The 20,290-nt window shown below is 44.1% G+C and overlaps 1 protein-coding gene across 2 annotated transcripts in view; it reads right to left on the bottom strand.

Moving 5' to 3' along the window:
- hmcn1 (hemicentin 1) overlaps positions 1–20,290 on the bottom strand; it is a 64,755-nt gene that overhangs the window by 4,736 nt on the left and 39,729 nt on the right. For both annotated transcript variants that reach the window (XM_040183962.2, XM_040183963.2), the window contains 58 exons: positions 19,806–19,981; positions 19,506–19,602; positions 19,052–19,174; positions 18,751–18,906; positions 18,379–18,660; positions 18,085–18,252; positions 17,119–17,232; positions 16,832–16,918; positions 16,519–16,710; positions 16,248–16,421; positions 16,041–16,154; positions 15,750–15,895; positions 15,526–15,676; positions 15,049–15,246; positions 14,848–14,961; positions 14,556–14,743; positions 14,324–14,420; positions 14,017–14,178; positions 13,738–13,851; positions 13,443–13,645; positions 12,960–13,041; positions 12,710–12,841; positions 12,351–12,500; positions 11,992–12,154; positions 11,774–11,898; positions 11,508–11,691; positions 11,008–11,105; positions 10,632–10,910; positions 10,344–10,540; positions 9,947–10,028; positions 9,076–9,212; positions 8,836–8,977; positions 8,515–8,659; positions 8,181–8,308; positions 7,915–8,071; positions 7,618–7,739; positions 7,313–7,477; positions 6,924–7,031; positions 6,529–6,666; positions 6,308–6,442; positions 5,760–6,029; positions 5,180–5,370; positions 4,762–4,975; positions 4,495–4,629; positions 4,069–4,259; positions 3,798–3,879; positions 3,311–3,580; positions 3,027–3,197; positions 2,771–2,941; positions 2,488–2,658; positions 2,199–2,369; positions 1,874–2,044; positions 1,611–1,781; positions 1,374–1,520; positions 1,091–1,228; positions 838–959; positions 350–587; positions 88–150 (listed from right to left, as the gene is read on the bottom strand). In XM_040183962.2, the coding sequence (XP_040039896.2) occupies positions 88–150; positions 350–587; positions 838–959; positions 1,091–1,228; positions 1,374–1,520; positions 1,611–1,781; positions 1,874–2,044; positions 2,199–2,369; positions 2,488–2,658; positions 2,771–2,941; positions 3,027–3,197; positions 3,311–3,580; positions 3,798–3,879; positions 4,069–4,259; positions 4,495–4,629; positions 4,762–4,975; positions 5,180–5,370; positions 5,760–6,029; positions 6,308–6,442; positions 6,529–6,666; positions 6,924–7,031; positions 7,313–7,477; positions 7,618–7,739; positions 7,915–8,071; positions 8,181–8,308; positions 8,515–8,659; positions 8,836–8,977; positions 9,076–9,212; positions 9,947–10,028; positions 10,344–10,540; positions 10,632–10,910; positions 11,008–11,105; positions 11,508–11,691; positions 11,774–11,898; positions 11,992–12,154; positions 12,351–12,500; positions 12,710–12,841; positions 12,960–13,041; positions 13,443–13,645; positions 13,738–13,851; positions 14,017–14,178; positions 14,324–14,420; positions 14,556–14,743; positions 14,848–14,961; positions 15,049–15,246; positions 15,526–15,676; positions 15,750–15,895; positions 16,041–16,154; positions 16,248–16,421; positions 16,519–16,710; positions 16,832–16,918; positions 17,119–17,232; positions 18,085–18,252; positions 18,379–18,660; positions 18,751–18,906; positions 19,052–19,174; positions 19,506–19,602; positions 19,806–19,981 (9,012 nt within the window). The remainder of the gene's footprint in view (positions 1–87; positions 151–349; positions 588–837; positions 960–1,090; positions 1,229–1,373; positions 1,521–1,610; positions 1,782–1,873; positions 2,045–2,198; positions 2,370–2,487; positions 2,659–2,770; positions 2,942–3,026; positions 3,198–3,310; positions 3,581–3,797; positions 3,880–4,068; positions 4,260–4,494; positions 4,630–4,761; positions 4,976–5,179; positions 5,371–5,759; positions 6,030–6,307; positions 6,443–6,528; positions 6,667–6,923; positions 7,032–7,312; positions 7,478–7,617; positions 7,740–7,914; positions 8,072–8,180; positions 8,309–8,514; positions 8,660–8,835; positions 8,978–9,075; positions 9,213–9,946; positions 10,029–10,343; positions 10,541–10,631; positions 10,911–11,007; positions 11,106–11,507; positions 11,692–11,773; positions 11,899–11,991; positions 12,155–12,350; positions 12,501–12,709; positions 12,842–12,959; positions 13,042–13,442; positions 13,646–13,737; positions 13,852–14,016; positions 14,179–14,323; positions 14,421–14,555; positions 14,744–14,847; positions 14,962–15,048; positions 15,247–15,525; positions 15,677–15,749; positions 15,896–16,040; positions 16,155–16,247; positions 16,422–16,518; positions 16,711–16,831; positions 16,919–17,118; positions 17,233–18,084; positions 18,253–18,378; positions 18,661–18,750; positions 18,907–19,051; positions 19,175–19,505; positions 19,603–19,805; positions 19,982–20,290) is intronic.

Here is a 20,290-nt window from a genome sequence, read left to right as displayed (position 1 = left end):
ATGCTTCGGTTGAACAGTCCGTGTGGAGAGCAAAAGAGACGCAACCCACCAGCTACAGTCTGACAGAACTGCATTAATAAACGTTACCTGCACAGTAGGGTCCAGCCGACACCAGATTGAATCCCTGAGGACACTGGTTACTGCGATCTCCTGGGGAAAAAAAGAACATTTAATCATTAAATTAACATTACAGCTGAAACAAAAACATGAAGTAAAAAAGACTGGATTTAAAAGCTTGACAGGATCAAACATACAAAGGAAAAATACATAGATCTATGTTAATTGGGCAGCCTTGTTGAATCGCTCGCTCCCCCACTGTCATTTCACAGTGATTTCCAGGTACTCTCACCTTTGGTGATACTAGCTTGGATGCTGTACTCCAACATCTCCTCCATGGGGTGGTACTGAGCACTGATGGCCGTGGCCTGCAGCGTCTCCACCAGGTAGGGCATCTTGCCCTTGGACGGGTCGTAGGAGATGGTGTGGTTCCAGGAGTAGGGCACACTCTCTCGGTCGATGCTGAACATGCGGGTGGACAGAGCGTACAGCTGGCCCGGGCCTGTCTGTATGTAGTCCTCTGTGTAGTCCTGAGTCGGGTAAAGTGTGAGGCAGCGTTATAGTACAGTAAGTATGTCATAGCTAAGTTCCACACCATATGGCATCAGCAGTGATGCCATTTGTAGTAAACTGGATAAGATACCGTATTTGTTAAGCTCATATTGCTTTTTTACGACTTTTGCCCAGATCTCATACAAGCTGCTATTTATGACTAAATAATAAATATAACTATAATCTATAGGTCACAAAGTCTGAAAGTTCCCTGAATAGTTTATTTACCTTGATGCGTATGTCAGCATGCGAGGGCAGCTGCAGGATGTGCCCGTTGACCACTATGTCCAGGAGCAACGCTCCATCTGAGTCCAGGCCTCTTGCAATGTGCGTCATCCTCAGGATCTCACCTACCAAGATTACCCAACATGCTCAGTTTCACCCTACCAGCATTATTCACATCCAAAATCATCAGTCAGCATTTTCACAGTTTTCCTTAAACAGCAATAAAGCAGACACACAAATAACTTTTAATTCTTACCAGTGGCAAACTCCACTTGTGTCTCTCGTCGGAAGACGCTTCCCGTTAGCGTGTTGCCATTGACAGCCTCCCCTACTTCCTGCGCAGTGGTCCAGTAGACAGGGTTCAGGATTGAGATGAGCTTTCTCATTGCGGGACCTTAAATTCAACAAACGCATATTTGATTCATAATGTGATTGTTGATAATGTTGAAGAGATCAACGTGGGTGCATGTAGGTAGGTATTATTTGGTGCACTTTATAGAAAGTTTGATGAAAACATATATCATTGTTGGAAAACTGACCTAATGTCCTTGGTACATTGGTGATAGTAGCCTTGATGATTCTGCCACCAGACTCGCTGTCTGAGATGGTGGCATTAAGGATGGCAACGCCAAACTCAATGTCGTTGATATTTCCTATGATGCTTCCTCGTGCCTTCTGGGCTCCACCTGACAAAAAAAACAACAACAAGGAATTCACAAAATAGCGCAACGTTAAATCACAAAAATGTACAATTTGTGTTTTAAAAAAAGCCTCACCTGGGCAGGAGTGACCGTTACACCTGGCCAGCTGAGAGGAGTCTCCTGGACACGGCCGACCCACGTTGCTGGGAGACGGACTATTGCAGAGACGTACACGTGTCCTCTCTCCGCCGCCACAGGAAGAGGAGCATTCTGCCCACTGCTGCCATGAGCCCCAGTTACCATTAACTGAAATAATATATACAAGAAGTACATACATAAACACATAAATCACCCAAAAACTGTTAACCCCAAACACAGTCTGAAACATGCTGACTCACCAGGACAGTCGGGTGTGCTGCATCTCTGTATCTGTGTATCTGCACCTGCACATGCCCTTCCGCCATTGGCAGGTCTGGGGTGGTCACATGTCCTGTAACGCCTCATCTGACCCCCGTTGCATGTCTTGCTGCAGCTGCCCCAGCTGCTCCATGCACCCCAGTTACCGCTGACTGACGTTAAGAAATTCAAATGTCAAAGACAGTAAAGGAAGAGGGATAAGCCAAAAGAGTGAAACTGAAAAGATATACACGTGGATCCAAGTGAAATATATTAGTTAAGAGTGAAAAAAATGCAGCATGAGCAATAAAAGGTAATATGACTCACTTGGGCAGAGGTCACTATTACAGAAGTCAATAAGCACATCGTTGCCTTCGCACGATCTGCCCCCATGTTGAGGCGCAGGGCTGGCACAGAGACGTGTCCTCTGTCTTGTCCCGCCGCCACATGAAACACTGCAGGCTCCCCAGCTAACCCAGGACGACCACTTTCCATCCACTGGACAGCACAAGAAAACACCAATACACCAATTTAAGCCCTTTCGGGGGAGAAAAGAATGCTTTGATATCGAATAAAATGTCTTTCAATTCCAGTTATCATTAAGTGCATTTCTCACCAGGACAAGGTCTCTCTTTGCACACTTGTGTTTGGGTGTCTGTGCTCTCACACTGCGGCCCATCAAATGCTGGAGGAGGGCTGTTGCACAGCCGGAGTCTGGACTGCACACCCTTACCACAGGTCTCACTGCATGGGCTCCATGGTAGCCAAGAGCCCCAATTACCCGCCACTGCAGGGATATGAACCGATATGTAGTTGATATATACAGGGCGACAGTAAATACATTTCCTCAAGTAATGCACTAATTTATGCGTATTTCCATTTGATCATTGGTCGCTCACCAGGACACGGTCTGACACTGCACATAATGACCTCCACTGCCCTGCCCTCACAAGGTTTGCCTCCATGCTGAGCTGGAGGGTTACTGCAGGTCCGTACCCTAGTTCTGTTGCCCTGGCCACAGGTACGAGAACACTCCTCCCAGAGAGACCACTCAGACCAGTTGCCGTCGACTGTAGAGGGACAAAGGTAAGTACTTTGTTACCACATGTGCCCCTTGGGCTGGAAGTAATGACAGATTCATCAAATCCCTCTCACCTGGACAGGGCTTTCCCTGACAAACGTGTGTTTCAGTGTCCAATTCTCCACAGTGGCGCCCCCCATTGGCAGGTAGAGGATTGTTACACTGTCTCAGCCTTTTTTGGGAACCGAAACCACAGGAAACGCTGCAAGGACCCCACTTTGACCACTCTGAGTAGCCCCCATTAACTGGAATACAAATGACTGAACGTTAATACGACATGTCTTTATCCGTTTGGCGGTCAGTTTGGATGACTTGAATACAGCACAACAATAACAACCCCCAACATTGTCCTGCCCACCTCGCACAGTGAGAGTGCCCCTGACCACCACCGATCCCAGCAGGTTTCTGGCCACACATTCATATTCAGCTGTATCCTCCTTCTGGGCACTGCTGATCCTCAGGGAGCTGTTGGACAAAGTGGAGAAGCGGCCGTTGCTCGGCAGGAGTCTCCCCTGGTGGGACCACTCTATCTTGGGGGTAGGCTCCCCCTCCGCCTGACAGTTGAGCACAACTGTGGTGCCAGCATCCACCACGGTCTCCACAGGCTCCACCACAATGATTGGCGCACCTGAAAGAAGGAAGATCTCTGTGATGTAACATTTAAAGGGGAATTCCATTGATTTCACGCATTTCAAACAGTTTGTAAGAATGTAAAGTGTGAAGTTGCATACGTACAATGCAATACAAAATCACTGGAGCACTACATACATTTTTGCATTTAGTTTATGTGACAAATGCAGGGCGTTATGCTAAATAGGATAAATATAGAGAAGATAGACACCTACTCTGCAAGGTAAGTGTAACGCTCCTTTCCACCACTCCAGCATCATTTGTTGCCACACACACATAGTTGCCTGCATCTTCACTCTGTATCAAAGTTAATGAAAGCACTGTTAAAACATGTATGTATATGTATATATTTATATATATACTAAATGTACCAAAATGAAAATATATTGTAGATATATGTTTGCAGATAAAGCCGTTGGAGAAACTGTGTCTTAGACTTTTCGTCAACTATTACACATGTGAGCTCCGTCTCATGTGTTTTCTTACCACAGTGCCGTAGATGGCCAGAGACCCGTTGTCCAGCTGACGAATGTGGTTGCTGATCTGGATGTTTATTCCACTTTTACTCCACCGGATGGTGGGCGGAGGATCTCCCCGAACCTCACAGTTCAGGATGGAATTACCACCCAAAGGTTCAATACGGTTGGAGTGAAGGTCCCCATCAATGATCGGAGGCTCTGGAGATGAACATTATGGAAAGACCACTTGAGTATTATTGAGCTTTAAGTTACATAGTGGCTCTTCACTTTAAATCCATCTACTTAGCATTTATAAACAGCATACATCTGATCTAAAATCATGTAGTTGTATCAAGCCATCGGGACATTTTCAAGTGGTTTTAATTTGTTTCTCACATAACAACATATTATTACAGCTATGTTTTACTATATACTGGCGCATTATCTGTTCAACCTTTGACATAGACGAAGCCCAGTGACTTGATGGTTCCAACGCTGTTTTCTGCCACACAACTGTAGGAGCCAGAGTCGTCTTTGGTCACTCGGTCTATCACCAGCTCACTGTGGCCGTGCACGTGGTCGTAGTGCACTAAAGCATTAATAAAAGGTAGTTAGAAACAATAGGAAGAATACAGTTTTTAGCATAATATATTACATGCAGTGCAGCTAGATTTTTGAGATCATATAAGACATTTCTTGTCAATGGGGTCTTGCTACACACCTGGAATGATGTTGTTGTTGAAGGCCCAGGTGATTTTGGGTGGAGGGACGCCATTAACGCCACAGGCCAGCAGGAGACGCTCTCCCTTGTTCAGAGTCACATCCACCAGCAGCTCGGTGAAGGCGGGGTGAGTATGTACGGACAGGGTTGTCGTGCGACTGTCCCGTCCAACTGCATTTGTTGCAACACAGGTGTAGCTGCCGACATCGTCCGGCTGGAACAGAGGGAGGGGGAATGAGGTGAGCGGGAGCATGCAGACAACAATCTTATAAGGCTTGTTCTGCATCTTTTTGATGCAAGACAAGCCCTTTTAAGCCTCCTAAGCTGAATTTTTTCATTTATTTTCATTGCCCATCATTTATAGACATAAACATTTGTATATGATTTGTTGTTTTCTTTATTATTATTATTTTTTTACCTGAGCCATGTCGATTACCAGCTCTCCAGAGGGCAGGATTGTGTACTCCCCTGTGCTTTCACTGAGAGGATTACCGTCCTTCTCCCAGGCCAGGCTGGGCTGAGGGACCCCCTGTGCCACACACACCAGCTGAGCCTGAGTGTTTTCCACCACCGCTACCTGCTGCTCACCAGCTCGAATGGAAGGTGGGACTGCAAAGAAGACAAGATCGCATTAATTCATTCCAGTTAAGGTTTAATACAATACAAGGACCAGAAGGGAAGCCACTAATGCCCTCTCACATTTTATATTTTGAGGCAATTAAATCAAAGGCTTTGTCTCACAGGTGGTGTGACAAGTGTTTATTCAGCAAAGTGAAACTAAAAACAAAGCAGTGCATCTTTGCGATGGGAACTGGTATTTAAGATTTTATGTAAAATGTGGATTCAAAATATTTGATGGTACACTCAGCTTGCCCAGTTTCATAATGTATGGGTTTTGAAGGTCATACTTATCTCATGTAGTGAAGACACAAAAAACAAAGGATAACCAACCAACTGAATTTTTACACAGTATTTGAGTTAGTTTGCGTTACACTTACTTTGCACAGTAAGGCTCATCTCATGGCTGACGGTGCCCGCTGCATTGGCAGCGGTGCAAGTGTATCGTCCGGTATCACTCGGTTGGATGAAGGCGATCTGCAGTGATCCTGAGTTGAGTACCCTCTGGCGAACAGAGTCACTCACTGGCTGCCCGTCTTTATGCCATGAGACAGTGGGGGGAGGGGATCCGTCAGATTGGCAGTGTAGCGTCACAGAGGAGTCCAGGGGTGACAGATACTTTTGAGTCGCTGAGCTGATTGCTGGAGGGACTACATCACAACACATAAAGTAAAATTATTTAGTAGGACAACAATAATAAACAAAAATGCAAGTAGGCTGTTGAATATGAATCTAGATGAATGAAGAGAATGCAGGTAGGAATTAAATTTGTTGACGTTGCAGCTTAAAATTCAACCTTTATTTTTCAAAAGTAGAATTTCATGTAGCGTTTTTTTATTTCAGGACACATGATCAGCTGTTCTTCTCACATCCCTGTACACCAGTGACCCTGTCAATCAAGTAACTTTTAGTTGAGTAAGAGCCCTACCTTGTACTCTGAGTTTGGTCTTGCTCAGCGCAGTCCCTGCAGGGTTTTGAGCCACACATATGTATGTCCCAGAGTCCGACACAGAGGCCTTATTAATCTGCAGACCTCCATTAGGCAGCACTGCGAAACCGCCACCTGACATGAAAGAAGGAACATAATGTTATGACTGATTACCTATGATGACTGAAACACACACACACACACACAGAAGCATTCATTACCTGTTGTGGGTATATTGATGCCCTCCTTCTGCCAGGTGATGGTGGGTCTTGGCGAGCCTGTGGCCCTGCAGGGCAGAGTGATGGGGTTATTGAGGATCACATCCAGGGTGGAGGGATGGTCCTGGATCACTGGGAGTTCTGAGGAGAGATATGGGAAAAGTTCAGAAAAGATTTGAAAGATTTTAAGAAAAAAAAATACTGTTAAACTAAACACAAAAGAGTGATGAAGCAATTAAGGCCTTATAAAATATACTATCACTGAACATGCATCAGTAATGGCATCATTTAAAAAGTATGATATGAAAAGCAGTTTGGTTCTGAACCATGATTCTGTTTGGCTTGTTTGCGCAACACAGGCTCGCTACTGAAACGATTTGTCTTTAGGATGTTCTTACCCTGCACTGTGAGCTGCACGTGGCGATGGGTGGAGCCTGCAGCATTCTTTGCCGTGCAGGAGTAGCGTCCTGCATGACTGAGCTGAGCTGAAGGGATGTCTACTGGGCCTGAGCACAGAACATAACCCGCTGTATTTAGTATAGTAACCATACACAGTTATGACTTGGTGGAATCTCTATTGGTGTGTTGGATGACTCACACTTGTAGCTGTTCGTTGAATGTAGCAAAACCAGTGGATAAAATGACTGCATATATCAGCATTACAAATTTTTCAAAAAAAGGGTTTGTGATTTACATATTTTGCACGCAATGTAAGTACTTGGGTGTTAGTTTGTAAATTCATAGCAAATAGAAGTTGCAAACTATTAAAATTAATCTGGATTCTGACCTGTGGGCAGGATGCTGTAGCCCTGTCCCTCTTTGTTAAGCTGCATGCCATCTTTAGTCCAGTGTATCGTGGGCACCGGGACGCCAGATGCAGTGCATGCGATGACCACCGGGGACAGTCTGGTTACAACGAGCTCAGTTGGTTCATCTGCTATAGACGGAGGAACTAGAAGGACATGAATTGAAACATACAACAAATAAAATGTGAAAAAACAATATAAATTAAACTAAATCATGATGCAATTTCAGTGAACATGCTGAAATAATGATGAATGAATGAAATTTTTTAAAAATCTCAAAGTTCACCGTGCACAGTGAGGTTGATGGATCTGGATTCTTCCCCTGCCTCATTAGATACCACACATTCATACACTGCTGTGTCCTCCACTGTTGGTGCTATAACTATTAGGGAGCCTGATGATAGTAATCTGGAAATAATAAAAAAGTTAGAATCTGAGAGCAGTTGCACCATAAAGTAGGCGCTACAAATAGACGGATGAACACATATGTGAATTTTAATACTCAAGAAATAAAGCAGTTTTGTATTTATCTTAACTATTGAATCAGAAACTGGAGAGTGAGGGTAAGAAAACCTGGATTAACCTGTACAAATTCTGGTTCTGGTCGGTGTCGATGGCTCGCCCGTTTTTCATCCAGGTGACGGTGGGTTTGGGGATGCCGGTGGCCTCGCAGGACAGGGTGGTTTGTACGTTGACCGTTACCGTCACATTGGTGCGGCTTTCAGCGATGAAAGGAGGGACTGAAAGACAGGAACAGACAATGTAACCGGGTGATTGTGATTGTGGGTTATTGAGTCAGTTTGAAGGTACTCATGAGTTTTGTTTTTTCTGCACATATTTAACACCCACCATACACTTGCAGATCCACCTTTTTGCGCTGTGTGCCAGCCTGGTTTGTTGCCATACACAGGTAACGTCCGGTGTCGGTCACCTGAGCAGAGTGGATGTGTAATGATCCGCCCTCTGCAAATGTGTACCTGCGCACATTTGCACAAACTTGATTACACAGCACAGAGGAAATGCCAATAACTGAGTTGTGCAAGAACATTATAATAATAAACATCTGCTTTTTAGATTGTGGAACTTGGAAACTATTAGTATATAATATTCATCAAACAGAACTTCATAGGGAGCGTATGATGAAAAAAGTACTAATGTGAGTTTGCATGATGTGTGGCTTTACCCGGAGATGTTTCCCGCCAATATGGCACCATGTTTCCTCCATGTGACGCGAGGCGGTGGTACTCCACTTACGATACACTCAAGCACTGCCGGATGGTTTATGTGCACTGACACTGTCTGGGAGCCTTCCTTGATAATTGGGGCCACTGAAGGTACAGTGACAGACACATATTTGTTTACTCTTTTGTGCTGGGCATTGAGTTGTGCATTGCAATTACAGAAGGAAATATAAAGAATAAAAAATATCCTTTTCAGCTCTCTAGGAAAGGATGTGCATTATCTCTAAATGTTCATTAGTTGTAGATAAAATATGTTACTGTACCATTTACAGCGAGGTTAAACTGTCGCGTGGTCTTGCCAGCGATGTTGCTGGCCACACAAGTATACTGAGCTTTGTCGCTGAGCTCAGCCATGTTGATCTGTAAGTAGCGGGCCCCAGATAGAATACGCACACGGGAAGAGGCCTACAAAAAGATTTGTGATCATCATTTGTGAACGCATTTCATAAAAAAAAATTGCATTGTGTGGATTACTGTTTTTTAGTTTTTTTTTCATTACTGACCTGCAACTGCTGGCCATCTTTGAGCCAGGTCAGAGTTGGAGGCGGAATAGCATCTGACTTGCACTCCAGAATCACCTGTCTGTTCTGCAGCACTGACACATCCTGAGGTGTGCTATCCCCAGCGATGTTAGGGGGAACTGTTACAGAAAGAACAGAGGGAGACTCACATGGATTTCAGGGTCCAATCTAAGATCAGATAAGATATTCCTCTATTAGTCCCACAGTGGGGAAATGTACAGGCTTGCGGCAGCAAAGTGGACAGTGCACACAAGATACATGGTAACAAGAACAAGAGCAGCAGTATAATGATGATAACAAAAATGACAAGTATAAGATTAAAAAAATTACTTGAAATTCAAATAAAATAAACGAGTGCAAAGGCCACAGTAACTAGTACCAAATAAATATATGTGTATGTACACGTACACATACCAAAGCGGTTATTGACATCTTTATTGCACATATAAAAAAAAACTCCTGTAACTTGGCATGACAGAAAAAGTACTTAACCAATACTTTATTACCTAGGTAAAGATTAAATGACTAAATCATCCTTTTTCATACTATATTACATTACAGGTTTTTTTTAGGCTTTTATCCAAAGCGACTTACATTGCATTTTTAACCCATGGCGTTTTACATTTTTTCCCGAGGAGCAATTAGGGGTTAGGTGTCTTGCTCAGGGACACTTCGACATGGGACATGTAACAGCCAGGACTCTAACCACCAACCTTGCAGTTCCCGGCGCTCCCTCTCTACCCCTGCGCCACGTCGACTCCATTATGCCCCATTACCCCTATATGGCAATTACCTTCACGCCAGAGTTGGTTAACGCTGAGAGTGATGTGTATTAAACATCTGCGTTACTCACCATGCACTCGCACAAGGAACTCCCTGTCATCATCTCCCGCTGGGCTGTTGGCTAAGCAGCTGTATCTGCCTGTGTTCTCCAACTGAGTATAAGAGGAGAACGGCGTGACACATGGTGCTTGTAAACCCAATATGAAGCTATACATTAAAATGTGAAAGCTGTTGTACGAGGAAACAGTTTGTTCTGTTTCAACCTGAATTAAAAAACGGCTAAGTTAAAATGGATGAAATAACAACTTTGTTTGTTGCCAGTGAGGATGTCAATGATTAACATGAGACAATATGCCTCTGAAAATAACTTGACCCCAGATTGCAGTATTAATAGTTAAATTTTTTTGTATAAATAGGAGAAAGATATCAAATATAAATGAAATATGTATCAGTCCCATGTCACTTACCTGGGCTGAGGCCACATGGAGCACTTCTCCTCCCCGGAGAAGGCTCAGACTCTCCGTCTGTGGGAGTGGGCGTCCATCCTTCAGCCAGGTCAAAAAGGGTGTCGGAATACCTGATACCTCACACTGAAGCTCCAGCACATTATTAACCACAACCGTTACTTCTGCTGGAGCACCGGAGCCCTTGATGTGGGGAGGGTCTGAATAGGAAAACATAAACCAGACTTTTATTTATCGTCTCATCCAGCAATCTCAGCCAGAGATTGAGAGCTTCGCTGTGATTTTACTCACCCAGCACTTTCAAGGCGAAGTGGCGACTAGCTTGGCCGGCGGTATTGTCAGCCACACATGTGTAGCGCCCTGTATCGTTGACCTGGGCCAGGACGATTTGCAGAGTGGTATTCAGATTTAGAAAGTGCAGGTGGGGGTCAGGAATCAGAGTTAGCCCGTCTTTAAACCACGACAAAGACGGGGTCGGGGTCCCGTCAGCAACACACAGCAGAGAAGCCGAGTTTCCTTTGACTACAGTCACATCCTCTGTGCTCCCTGCTCCATCCAGGCCAGGAGGCACTGAGGAATACAACAAAAAAATACAGTTCATTACCGTTCATTGTTGACTAATTTGTTTTCCCCGGTTTTTTCAAGCTAGGAATGTTTTCTGACTCACCATGCACGCGTAGGTTATATTGTCTGTTGTCCACCCCGGCTCTGTTTGACGCGATGCAGGTATACGTGCCACTGTCGGACACCTGACTGCGTGTAATCCTTACAGATTTGAAAGGCACAATGTATCTTGTTGAATTTGAACTCTCACATTTTTTTCATTGAACAATTCAATGCAGTGTTTTATGAAGGGTGAATTTCTACACCACATTAACACGAATGAAAATTAAAATTGAAAAAAATGAAAATTGCAGTTTTAAAAAAAATACTTCATTCAGAAAAAACATAATTCCAAGTGAACACATACGATTTATTTTTCAATTTAACTGATACCGTTTGCACTGGTACACCACACATTGCGTTGCAATAATTTAAAGCAAAGTAAAGTAATGTTAAGGAAAATATATTGACCAGCATCTGCCTACACATACATTGCATAACATGTTCTTATTAGTGCAGCAACCTGTGCTACAAACTCGTCTGCAGCCCTGTCCACTGACCTACCGGAGCACCTGTCCAGCGGAAAGAAGCCGTATGTGGGAGGACACTGGCAGAGGCAGGCCGTTTCTCAGCCAGTTGAGCTGGGGCGGTGGAGAGCCTGTAGCAACACACTCAATGTTGACAGAACTCTCCAAAACTGTGGTCAACTGCGCAACTGTCTCGCTGTTGCCGTCTATCACGGGAGGCACTGAAAGCATAAATGTGAAGCAATGTCAGTGACAACCATCAATCATCATCAAAATATAGGTAGTAAAATCTATTGAACCCACCATACACATTCAGATTGAATATCCTGTCTTCCTGTCCTGCATTGTTGGTGGCCACACAGGTGAACTTGCCACTATCAGTGGTGCGAGCTCCAGTCACAGTGAGTGTGCTGCCATCTGGACTGATTCTGCACAATGAGCATACGCATCACTGTAACATAAATGACCACTCGATTGGCCTGTGGTGAAATCCCCTGAATGCCCTTCCATCTTGTTATTACCTGAGCCCCTGGTCGTCCCTCGTGTTGTTGAGGACGTCCCCATCTTTCAACCACTGGATGGTTGGAGTCGGCGTTCCCAGCGCTCGACAGTCCAGCTGGATGCTTTCGTTTAGCAGGACGGCCATTTCACCGGGCAGGTCTGATCGAGAGATACTGGGAGGGACTGAGAGAGAAATAAGGGCCTTAGCACAATCCTATGAATACCATAAGAGAAAACACAGTGGTAAATGTGTTTGAATGTTAACATATAAACTATATATACAGTTGAACACATTAATCCAGACTATACAATCATTTGCACTAGCTTCTAAAAAGGGCTAAATAAGGTATTTATAGTAACTCTTTGCGTGTGAATCTACCTTGTATGGTGAGGCGGTAGCTCTTGTGCGCCTCTCCCTCCAGGTTGGAGGCCAAACACGTGTATGTGCCGCTGTCAGAAAGCTGTGACCGTGCAATCTGCAGCTTGCTTCCTCCTGAGAAGATGTGCATCTCCAGCGACTCCGAGTACTCTAGAGACATATGAAGTTTATTTAAACGAATTAACAACCAAGAACCAAGTTGTGTAATATTACCCCTTTCCCTCATCCACCTTGTGTTTTAAAGATGTAGAGATACTAGTTAATGGATATCTTTGCTGGGACGACATTAACAAACTAAAAACATTTTTTTGGGGGGGTGTGTCCTTCACAAAAAAGCCTAAACCCTAACGAAGGCGTACCTATGGGCCGTCCATCCTTTAACCATGTGAGGCTTGGAGGAGGGATTCCAGTAGCATCACAGGCAAAGATGACTGGGTTACTGATGGTTTCCACAACACTCTCTTCTGCTGGTCCGTCGATACTGGGAGGTACTGAAAAGAGAGGGAGACGTTACTTTTGTATTATATTGTATTATTTTTTAAAGGGTTTAAAGTTTTTGAATTTAGACCTTTTGGTTATTTTTTAATAAATAAATATATCATGACATACCATGGATGTTCAAGTGAAAGTTCTTGTCCACTTGTCCTGCAACATTTGTGGCCTTGCAAACATATTGTCCAGTATCAGACACCTGAAGAACAGAGGAGACATAAGTGGAAGACGAAAAACAACAACAAAGATTAAAGTAATAGTTCAGTTATAAATTAAAAGTCAAATTGTGCAGGAAAAAAGGCTTCAGGCAGGATCGAATTACATTCTCAGGCTCGGACTGAAGAGCACGGAAGCAGAAAACGCCTTACACCATTCTCACTGAAGTGTGCTTGAATCCTGCTTATTTTACTCAAGACGTGGTAGCGACTATGGCCGATGGGTCGATGGGTGTGGCAGGAAAAAAAATTCAAGCTTTCATCAAAAAGGGAAATTAAAGATAAAAGACAACACAGCATCGGCCACACTGTTCGCTCGCTGAAAGGCACAGCAGAAACAGACGCAGCAGAAACAGACACAGCATTGCATCCAATCACCACTTACCTCTGAGGCTCTGATCTCAAGCACCTGTCGCTCTACCAGGATGCGCAGGTTCGCCGATTCCGTCACCATCCTGCCGTTCTTGTACCAGGTGATGGTGGGAGGAGGTACGGCGTTGGACTCGCACTCCAGAATTACCGATTTGCCAACGAGCACATTCAACACCACGGGGGAGTCCCCGCTTCTGTCCCGGATACTTGGAGGAACTGGGAGGCGAGAGGGGGGAGGATACATGGACCGTCAGGTTATGATGTAAAGCCAGGCACTTGCGTGTACAGTGCACACATGGCGGACTGACCAAAAACAGTCAGGTGGATGTTTTTGTGAGCCTCTCCGGCCGCGTTAATGGCCACGCAGCTGTACTTCCCTCCATCGGACACTTTTGCTTTCAGAATCTGTAGTGTACGACCACCTGAAGGCACAAATGGACACAAATAAAAATGTAGAACCTGCGATTGTTGGTTTTAATCCTTGTCATTGCATGCTTATATCCAAATATCTTAATTATTCCTTTAATTCCAAATGGGCATCACCCAGTGCTTAATGTTCATTCTTGAAAATGTGACACTTTCAGCACCTGGCATTATGAGTGCATTGGAGTTGGCCTGAATGGAGCCCCTGTCATTTAGCCAGCTCAAGGTGGGAGGGGGGAAACCAGTAGCTTCACAAGAGAGAGACACAAAGTTGTTCACCACCACGGTCACACTGTCAGGACTTACGCCGATGATGGTGGGAGGCACTGAAAGAAAAAATACGAGAAACATTTAGTGTAACTTTTTACATTGGAGTGCAGTCTCTAAGTGAAATCAGTTATTTCAACATGAGTAAACTCAGATGTATCAGCTAAAACAAAGACGTGATTTGCCATGTCACATGTGACTCACCATGAACGTTAAGGTTAAAGGATTTCTCTGCACTTCCAGCCACATTGTCAGCCACACACACATAGCGTCCAGTGTCAGATATCTGAGCAGTCAACACCTAATAGTTGGGAAATATACATGTAGAATCAAGTATGAACAGAGATACGGTTTATAGTACTATATACTGCATATGGTAACTTTGACTTAGAATGAGCTATGGCATGAAACAAGAGATTTGCTTCCTGGTTGCTACCTGAAGTGATCGCCCATTGGACGGGATCCTATGTGGCCCATCATTGCTGACAGGCTGGCTGTCCTTAAACCAGGTGATCTTGGGGGCGGGGTTTCCATCCACGTGGCACTCCAGTTGGGTAGTTTTGTTGACCAGGACTGTGACCTCGTCGGGCAACTCACTGTTTGTTCCCCTTATGGTCGGGGGCACTGATCAAGGACAAGAATACACAATGAGAAACTGATCTAGGATAAAAAAGACGAGCAACCAGATGTTTTTAAACTGACTGATACAGAAAAGTTGTTTTACTCACATAATACTCTCACATCATACTGAAGGGAGTCTTCTCCTGCTTCATTGACAGCCACACATGTATATTTCCCTGAGTCTTCAGCCTGGGATCTAGGAATCTGTAACACTCGCCCCCCTGATAATAAAACCATAAAAAGTTAGTGCTTATGTCGTGTATTGTCTTGCTCCCACTCTTTTTGACTTTTTCATTTGTATACTTCACCTGGCAATATTAGAACTTTTTCATTGGAGGTCAACAGTTTTCCATCTTTATACCAGGTGAGTGTTGGAGGGGGGACAGCATTGGTCTCACAATACAGAGAAATGGGATTGTTGAGTATCACATCGCGAACATCCCCTCCGAAGCCTGGGGAGGATGTTGTGTCACCAACTCCACCAGGCCTGTTGAAATTAGGTGGAACTAAAGGGAGGACAAGAAAAGGGTACAAAGGTTTAGGTCCTTCTCTGGAATTTTGGTTAGTAGCTGGAAACATGATCATGGTAATACCTCTAAATCTATCCAAGAAGATGTTTACTTTAAAATACATGTTGTTTTCCTACACGCCCAAAGCATTTTTGCCGTTGTTTTCCCTTTTTCGGTATACTATTTTAATATTAAAACAAAACCATTAACAACAGCATGAGAATACTCTGAAATGCACAAATAGTTAATACATTGGCATCAGTCAACCCAGTTCACCTTGTATATTTACATCAAAGTCCTTCTCATCCTCTCCAGCTATATTAGTGGCAATGCAGGTGTAGCGGCCAGTGTCTGACACCTGAGCATGCTTGATCTGAGCAATACGACCGTTGGCTGTTATGGACACATGGTCATCTGAATGCAGGATCTGTGGTACAAAAAGTAGTCGAGTTATTGTCTTTTCATCCATAATCGACCATTGAATCAAATCAGATTTCTACCTGTCCGTCCTTGTACCACTGCAGGGCCGGGGTGGGAAAAGCCTGAGCTGCACACTCCAGGGTCAGTGTACTGTTGACCTTGATCTTGACCTCTTTGGGGGCCAGTCCTTCCCCCGGGATGTCATTCTTATTGATCTGAGGGGGAACTGGAGTCAAGAAACGTGTTTATGATTACACTGACATGTATACAGATATGCTTTTTGACACAATCCTTCATCCAGTTGAATAACTGTTAAAAGTCCTAGTTAATTGTTCAAGATGCAGCAGGTAAAAAGGATGCAGGATTCTCACCATACACCTTCACCTCATAGTGCTTCACTGTTTCTCCAGCCTCATTAGTTGCCACACAGGTATATCTCCCTGCATCCTCTTCTTTAGCATTGAGAATCTGCAGGGTTCGCCCACCTGTGAAGTATGGGTAACGAATGACAAAAGATGCACCATACAACTTTATTCTATTTGCTTTGACTCGAATTAAATGCACATGTGATCTCAAACCTGGAAGGACTCGGACGTGGTGGTTGGACTCAAAGGGAGTGCCGTCCTTCAGCCAGATGATGAGAGCAGGGGGGTAGGATTGGACTTCACACACCAGAGAGGTGGGGTTGCTTAGAGTTACTGTCACCTCCTCTGCAGAACCGTCGGGACCTGAACCAGTAATGGTGGGAGAAACTGACAAAAAAAGGTGCAAAACAATCAAATAGGACATGATTTAATCTCAAATAGTATGATTCAGTATACAAATTATTTAAAAGAGTTGTGTTTGTACCCAGGACATTAACGTTGAAGTGGCGGTTGCGATGCCCTGCACTGTTAGATGCATGGCAGCTGTACCTGCCAGTGTCTGCAACTTGGGCACCAGAGATTTGGAGGAAGCGGCCGTAAAACGAGACTTGGTGACGTCTGTCGGGCACCAACAGCTGTCCGTCCTTCAGCCACTTAATCTCTGGTGACGGGTTACCTGGGAGATTATTGAGGGGAGGGATACATTTATCTTTAATATAATCTAGATTAAAGATCGATCAGGAAGAATTTCAGGAGCAGAGCATGACATTTGTAGAGACGTGTTCGATGTCAATTACCTGACGCCTCACACGTGAGGGTTAGGTTGTGTTTCTCCATGACTTTATTGTCGACCACAGTTCCCTCATCCACTATGCTTGGTGAAACTGTCGGATTAAACTGCAAATCAATGACATGGTTCTCACTGTCTACCAATTTATTAAAAGGCTTCCACATTGAGATACATGTTTATGAACACATCTTCATCCTTATAAACTTTTAAATGGTATTTAAATCTGTACACTAAAGTTTTATTCAATATAATGCCATAGAACAAAATGCTACGTTATGGTCATAATATCATTACCTAGGACGTCGAGGTCAAAGTTCTTCCTTTCTTCTCCAGCGCTGTTAGACACAATACATGTGTACCTCCCAGCATCCTCTGCAGCAGCATGCATTAGCCGCAGGCTCCGCCCCCCTTGAGGTTTAACAGGCCGGTTACTATTTATCTATTGTCATCATGGAAAGTTTTCAATGGCCACGTCATCATAAACGTGTCTCTTTTCAAAATAAGACAAATGTCCTGTGCTAAGTGTTAACAACCGGTTGAAAGTAAAGCCCCACTGGGGTCATTTACCAAATATAAGACAGCTGCTAAAAGATTTAGTAAGATTCCTGATTAATTGCATCTGTCTTAAACATAACTAAACAAGGTCCATAAATTTGTTCTCAACAAACAAGCGACAAACACCGACACAAGGTAAATTGTACTTTCTACGCCATAACAATTTAAACAATGGTATTTGTTTGGTTTTCAAATAAGTGCAATCATTTACAAAATGTGGGGTTGATAAATCAAATAGATCACCTTGGTAAATGCATACTACTTCTAGTTCTGCACCTCTAGGTAGTATTCTTCGATTCAGATGCCCCAGTTTAATTAGGAAAAACCCAATATATCTTGTTAAATGTTTGAAAACACAATTCAATGTAATTGCGACTGTTTTTTTTTTTTCCTGAATCTCTCTCCGTCGAGTTTGGCCCCAGTTGCAATGATCCCATGACTGGTTACTGGTTGTAACAAGATGTCATAGGAGTGGGTTGCAATTGCTTGGCCTTTGAAACCCCTCTCACAGCAAAAGAGTTTACTCCTCTTAAATTAACAGCATATTCTGGATGGCTTTCTTTCCTGAAGACTGTCCCCTCATGGTTCAGACTACAAATTAAGAAGGAAATATATATCCATTTGAAAATGTCTGACAGGAAATACAACCCGAGGCGACCAAGCTTGAAAAAACATTTCAATTTGAAAGCCCAGGATGTAACTCACCCGAGAGGACACGCACTGAGCTGGTAGCTTTGATTGGCCGACCGTCCTTCAGCCACGTGATGGCAGGAAGAGGGATGCCAGAAGCCTCGCAGCTCAGAGCGACTGGGTTCTTCAATACAACACTCACATTTTCTGGCAACTGTACCTGACCAATTATACTAGGTGGGACTAAACAAGAGAAGAGGGAACGAGAGAAACAGCCAGAAAGAAAACTTAAGACATTGAAAGGGACCGAATTCATCCAAACCAAATAACATAAAAGATACAAGCAAAAAAAAAAAAGCGACCTCATACCATGAACGCTGATGTCATGCTTCCTGTCAGCCTGTCCTGCCACGTTAACAGCGATGCAGGTGTAGCGCCCCGTGTCCGACACTTTAGCATCCTTGATCTGCAGCATCCTCCCCTCGTTCTGGATGACGGCCCTCTGCTGGCCTGCGATAGGCCGTCCATCTTTCAACCATGTGATGGCTGGTCGTGGCACCCCCTCTGCAGCACACTGTAGCGTCACGTCACCTCCCTTTGTCACAGTAACGTCATCGGTGTTGCCCTCGCTGCGACTAATGGAAGGACGCACTGAAGTGACGGAAACAAGTGTGTTGGTGAACATGCTCTGTATCTGTATATATTTGCTGCATGATGAAAACATGTAATTCACACACATACCGTGAACCTGCAGGCTATACTTTTTGGAAGTGTTGCCGGCAGAGCTGGAGGCGGTGCAGGTGTACGAGGCTGTATCAGTCCTCTCAGCGCTGGAAATCTGCAGCTGGCGCCCTCCCGACAAAACCCGAAGGCGTTGGTCTGATTTGAGTTCGGAGCCTGGGATGAACACAAACTACAGGTTCAACTACAGATGTTCAAACCATGTAACTCACATAACAGACATTTACCAATTAATGTCCATGGTTTATTGCCTTTTTATCTTGTTGTCATTTTGTATATCTACAAACTAAGATAGACTCACCATCCTTTCTCCAGATGAGGCTGGGAGGTGGTATCCCACTGGACTCACACATTAGAGTGATGGGGCTTCCCTCAATCACAGTCAAAGGAAACACCTCCTGTGAGCCGCGAATACTGGGAGAAACTGTAATAATGACAACACACCTAAGGAAGGCGCTCACATCTTATTCAAGCGCCATGCATTTCAAAGTTACCCAAAGAGAATGCTAACAAGAATTACTATCAGTTGATAACGTATTAATATAATAGCACACCAACCATTAAACATACTCAACATAAAACACAGAATGTATTACTAAAACCCCAAATATCCCACACTATTGCCACAATCATCAATTACTGGCTCCAGGTCAGTTCAAACGCAGGTAACTATGGAAACAGGCTCATGCATTTTCATCGTGAGTTGGTTCAGCAGAATAAGAAACAATTAACGGCAACCTTTTTGTAAAACTCACCCCAGACATTGAGGTTATAGTTCTTCTCAGTTTTGCCTGCAACATTCGTGGCTTCACAGGAATACCTGCCTGAATCCTGCACCTGTGCTCTGTAGACCTGACAATCACATACAAAGGCAAATCATAAAATATGGTAACAGTAAACTGAAAAACTCTAAATTACATCGCCAATAAACTAGATATTTATCAGTAAAAAACAAAAAGAGAAAAGTACTGTTATAAGGTGGAACCACAGCTACTGCTCTAAAGTTACAATACAATCCAAGTACCAAGTTTCATCATTCCAAACGCTAGCTGCACCTTGAGCACGCTCCCATCTGCCGAGACAGTCAGACCAGGCTTCCTAAAAAGTGGGCGGCCATCTTTGCGCCAAGAGAGGGTAGGGGGAGGGATTGCATCGCTCTGGCAGTGCAGCTCCACTGGACGTCCCAGCATCACCGTGGCATTCGCCTCCTCCCCTTCAATGTTTGGTGGCACTGTGGCAGAAATATCAGCAAGCTGCTAATAACGTTTCTCTGACAGATTACAGAGTATCATACAAAAATGAGGCCGTCAATGAGGAAGGCGTAGACACTATTCACGTGTCTACGGCTCATGTTCTTTGGGGCTTAATGACTTTGAAAGTTAGCCCGCTTGGCCATTTTAAATGCTGTAAACTCTTAATATTACCTCACAAAACAAAGTGGATAATTGCTTCCTAAGAGGCAGGCTTGGTTTAGTTGGACATCTGTTGCCCTTTAACTACTAATTACATCTCGTGCAATGGCAACATCATTAAACTTGTT

Source organism: Gasterosteus aculeatus, chromosome 8 (assembly GCF_964276395.1).
Source record: "Gasterosteus aculeatus chromosome 8, fGasAcu3.hap1.1, whole genome shotgun sequence".
Classification (NCBI taxonomy): domain Eukaryota; kingdom Metazoa; phylum Chordata; class Actinopteri; order Perciformes; family Gasterosteidae; genus Gasterosteus; species Gasterosteus aculeatus.
This window is presented reverse-complemented; position numbering and strand designations above follow the sequence as displayed.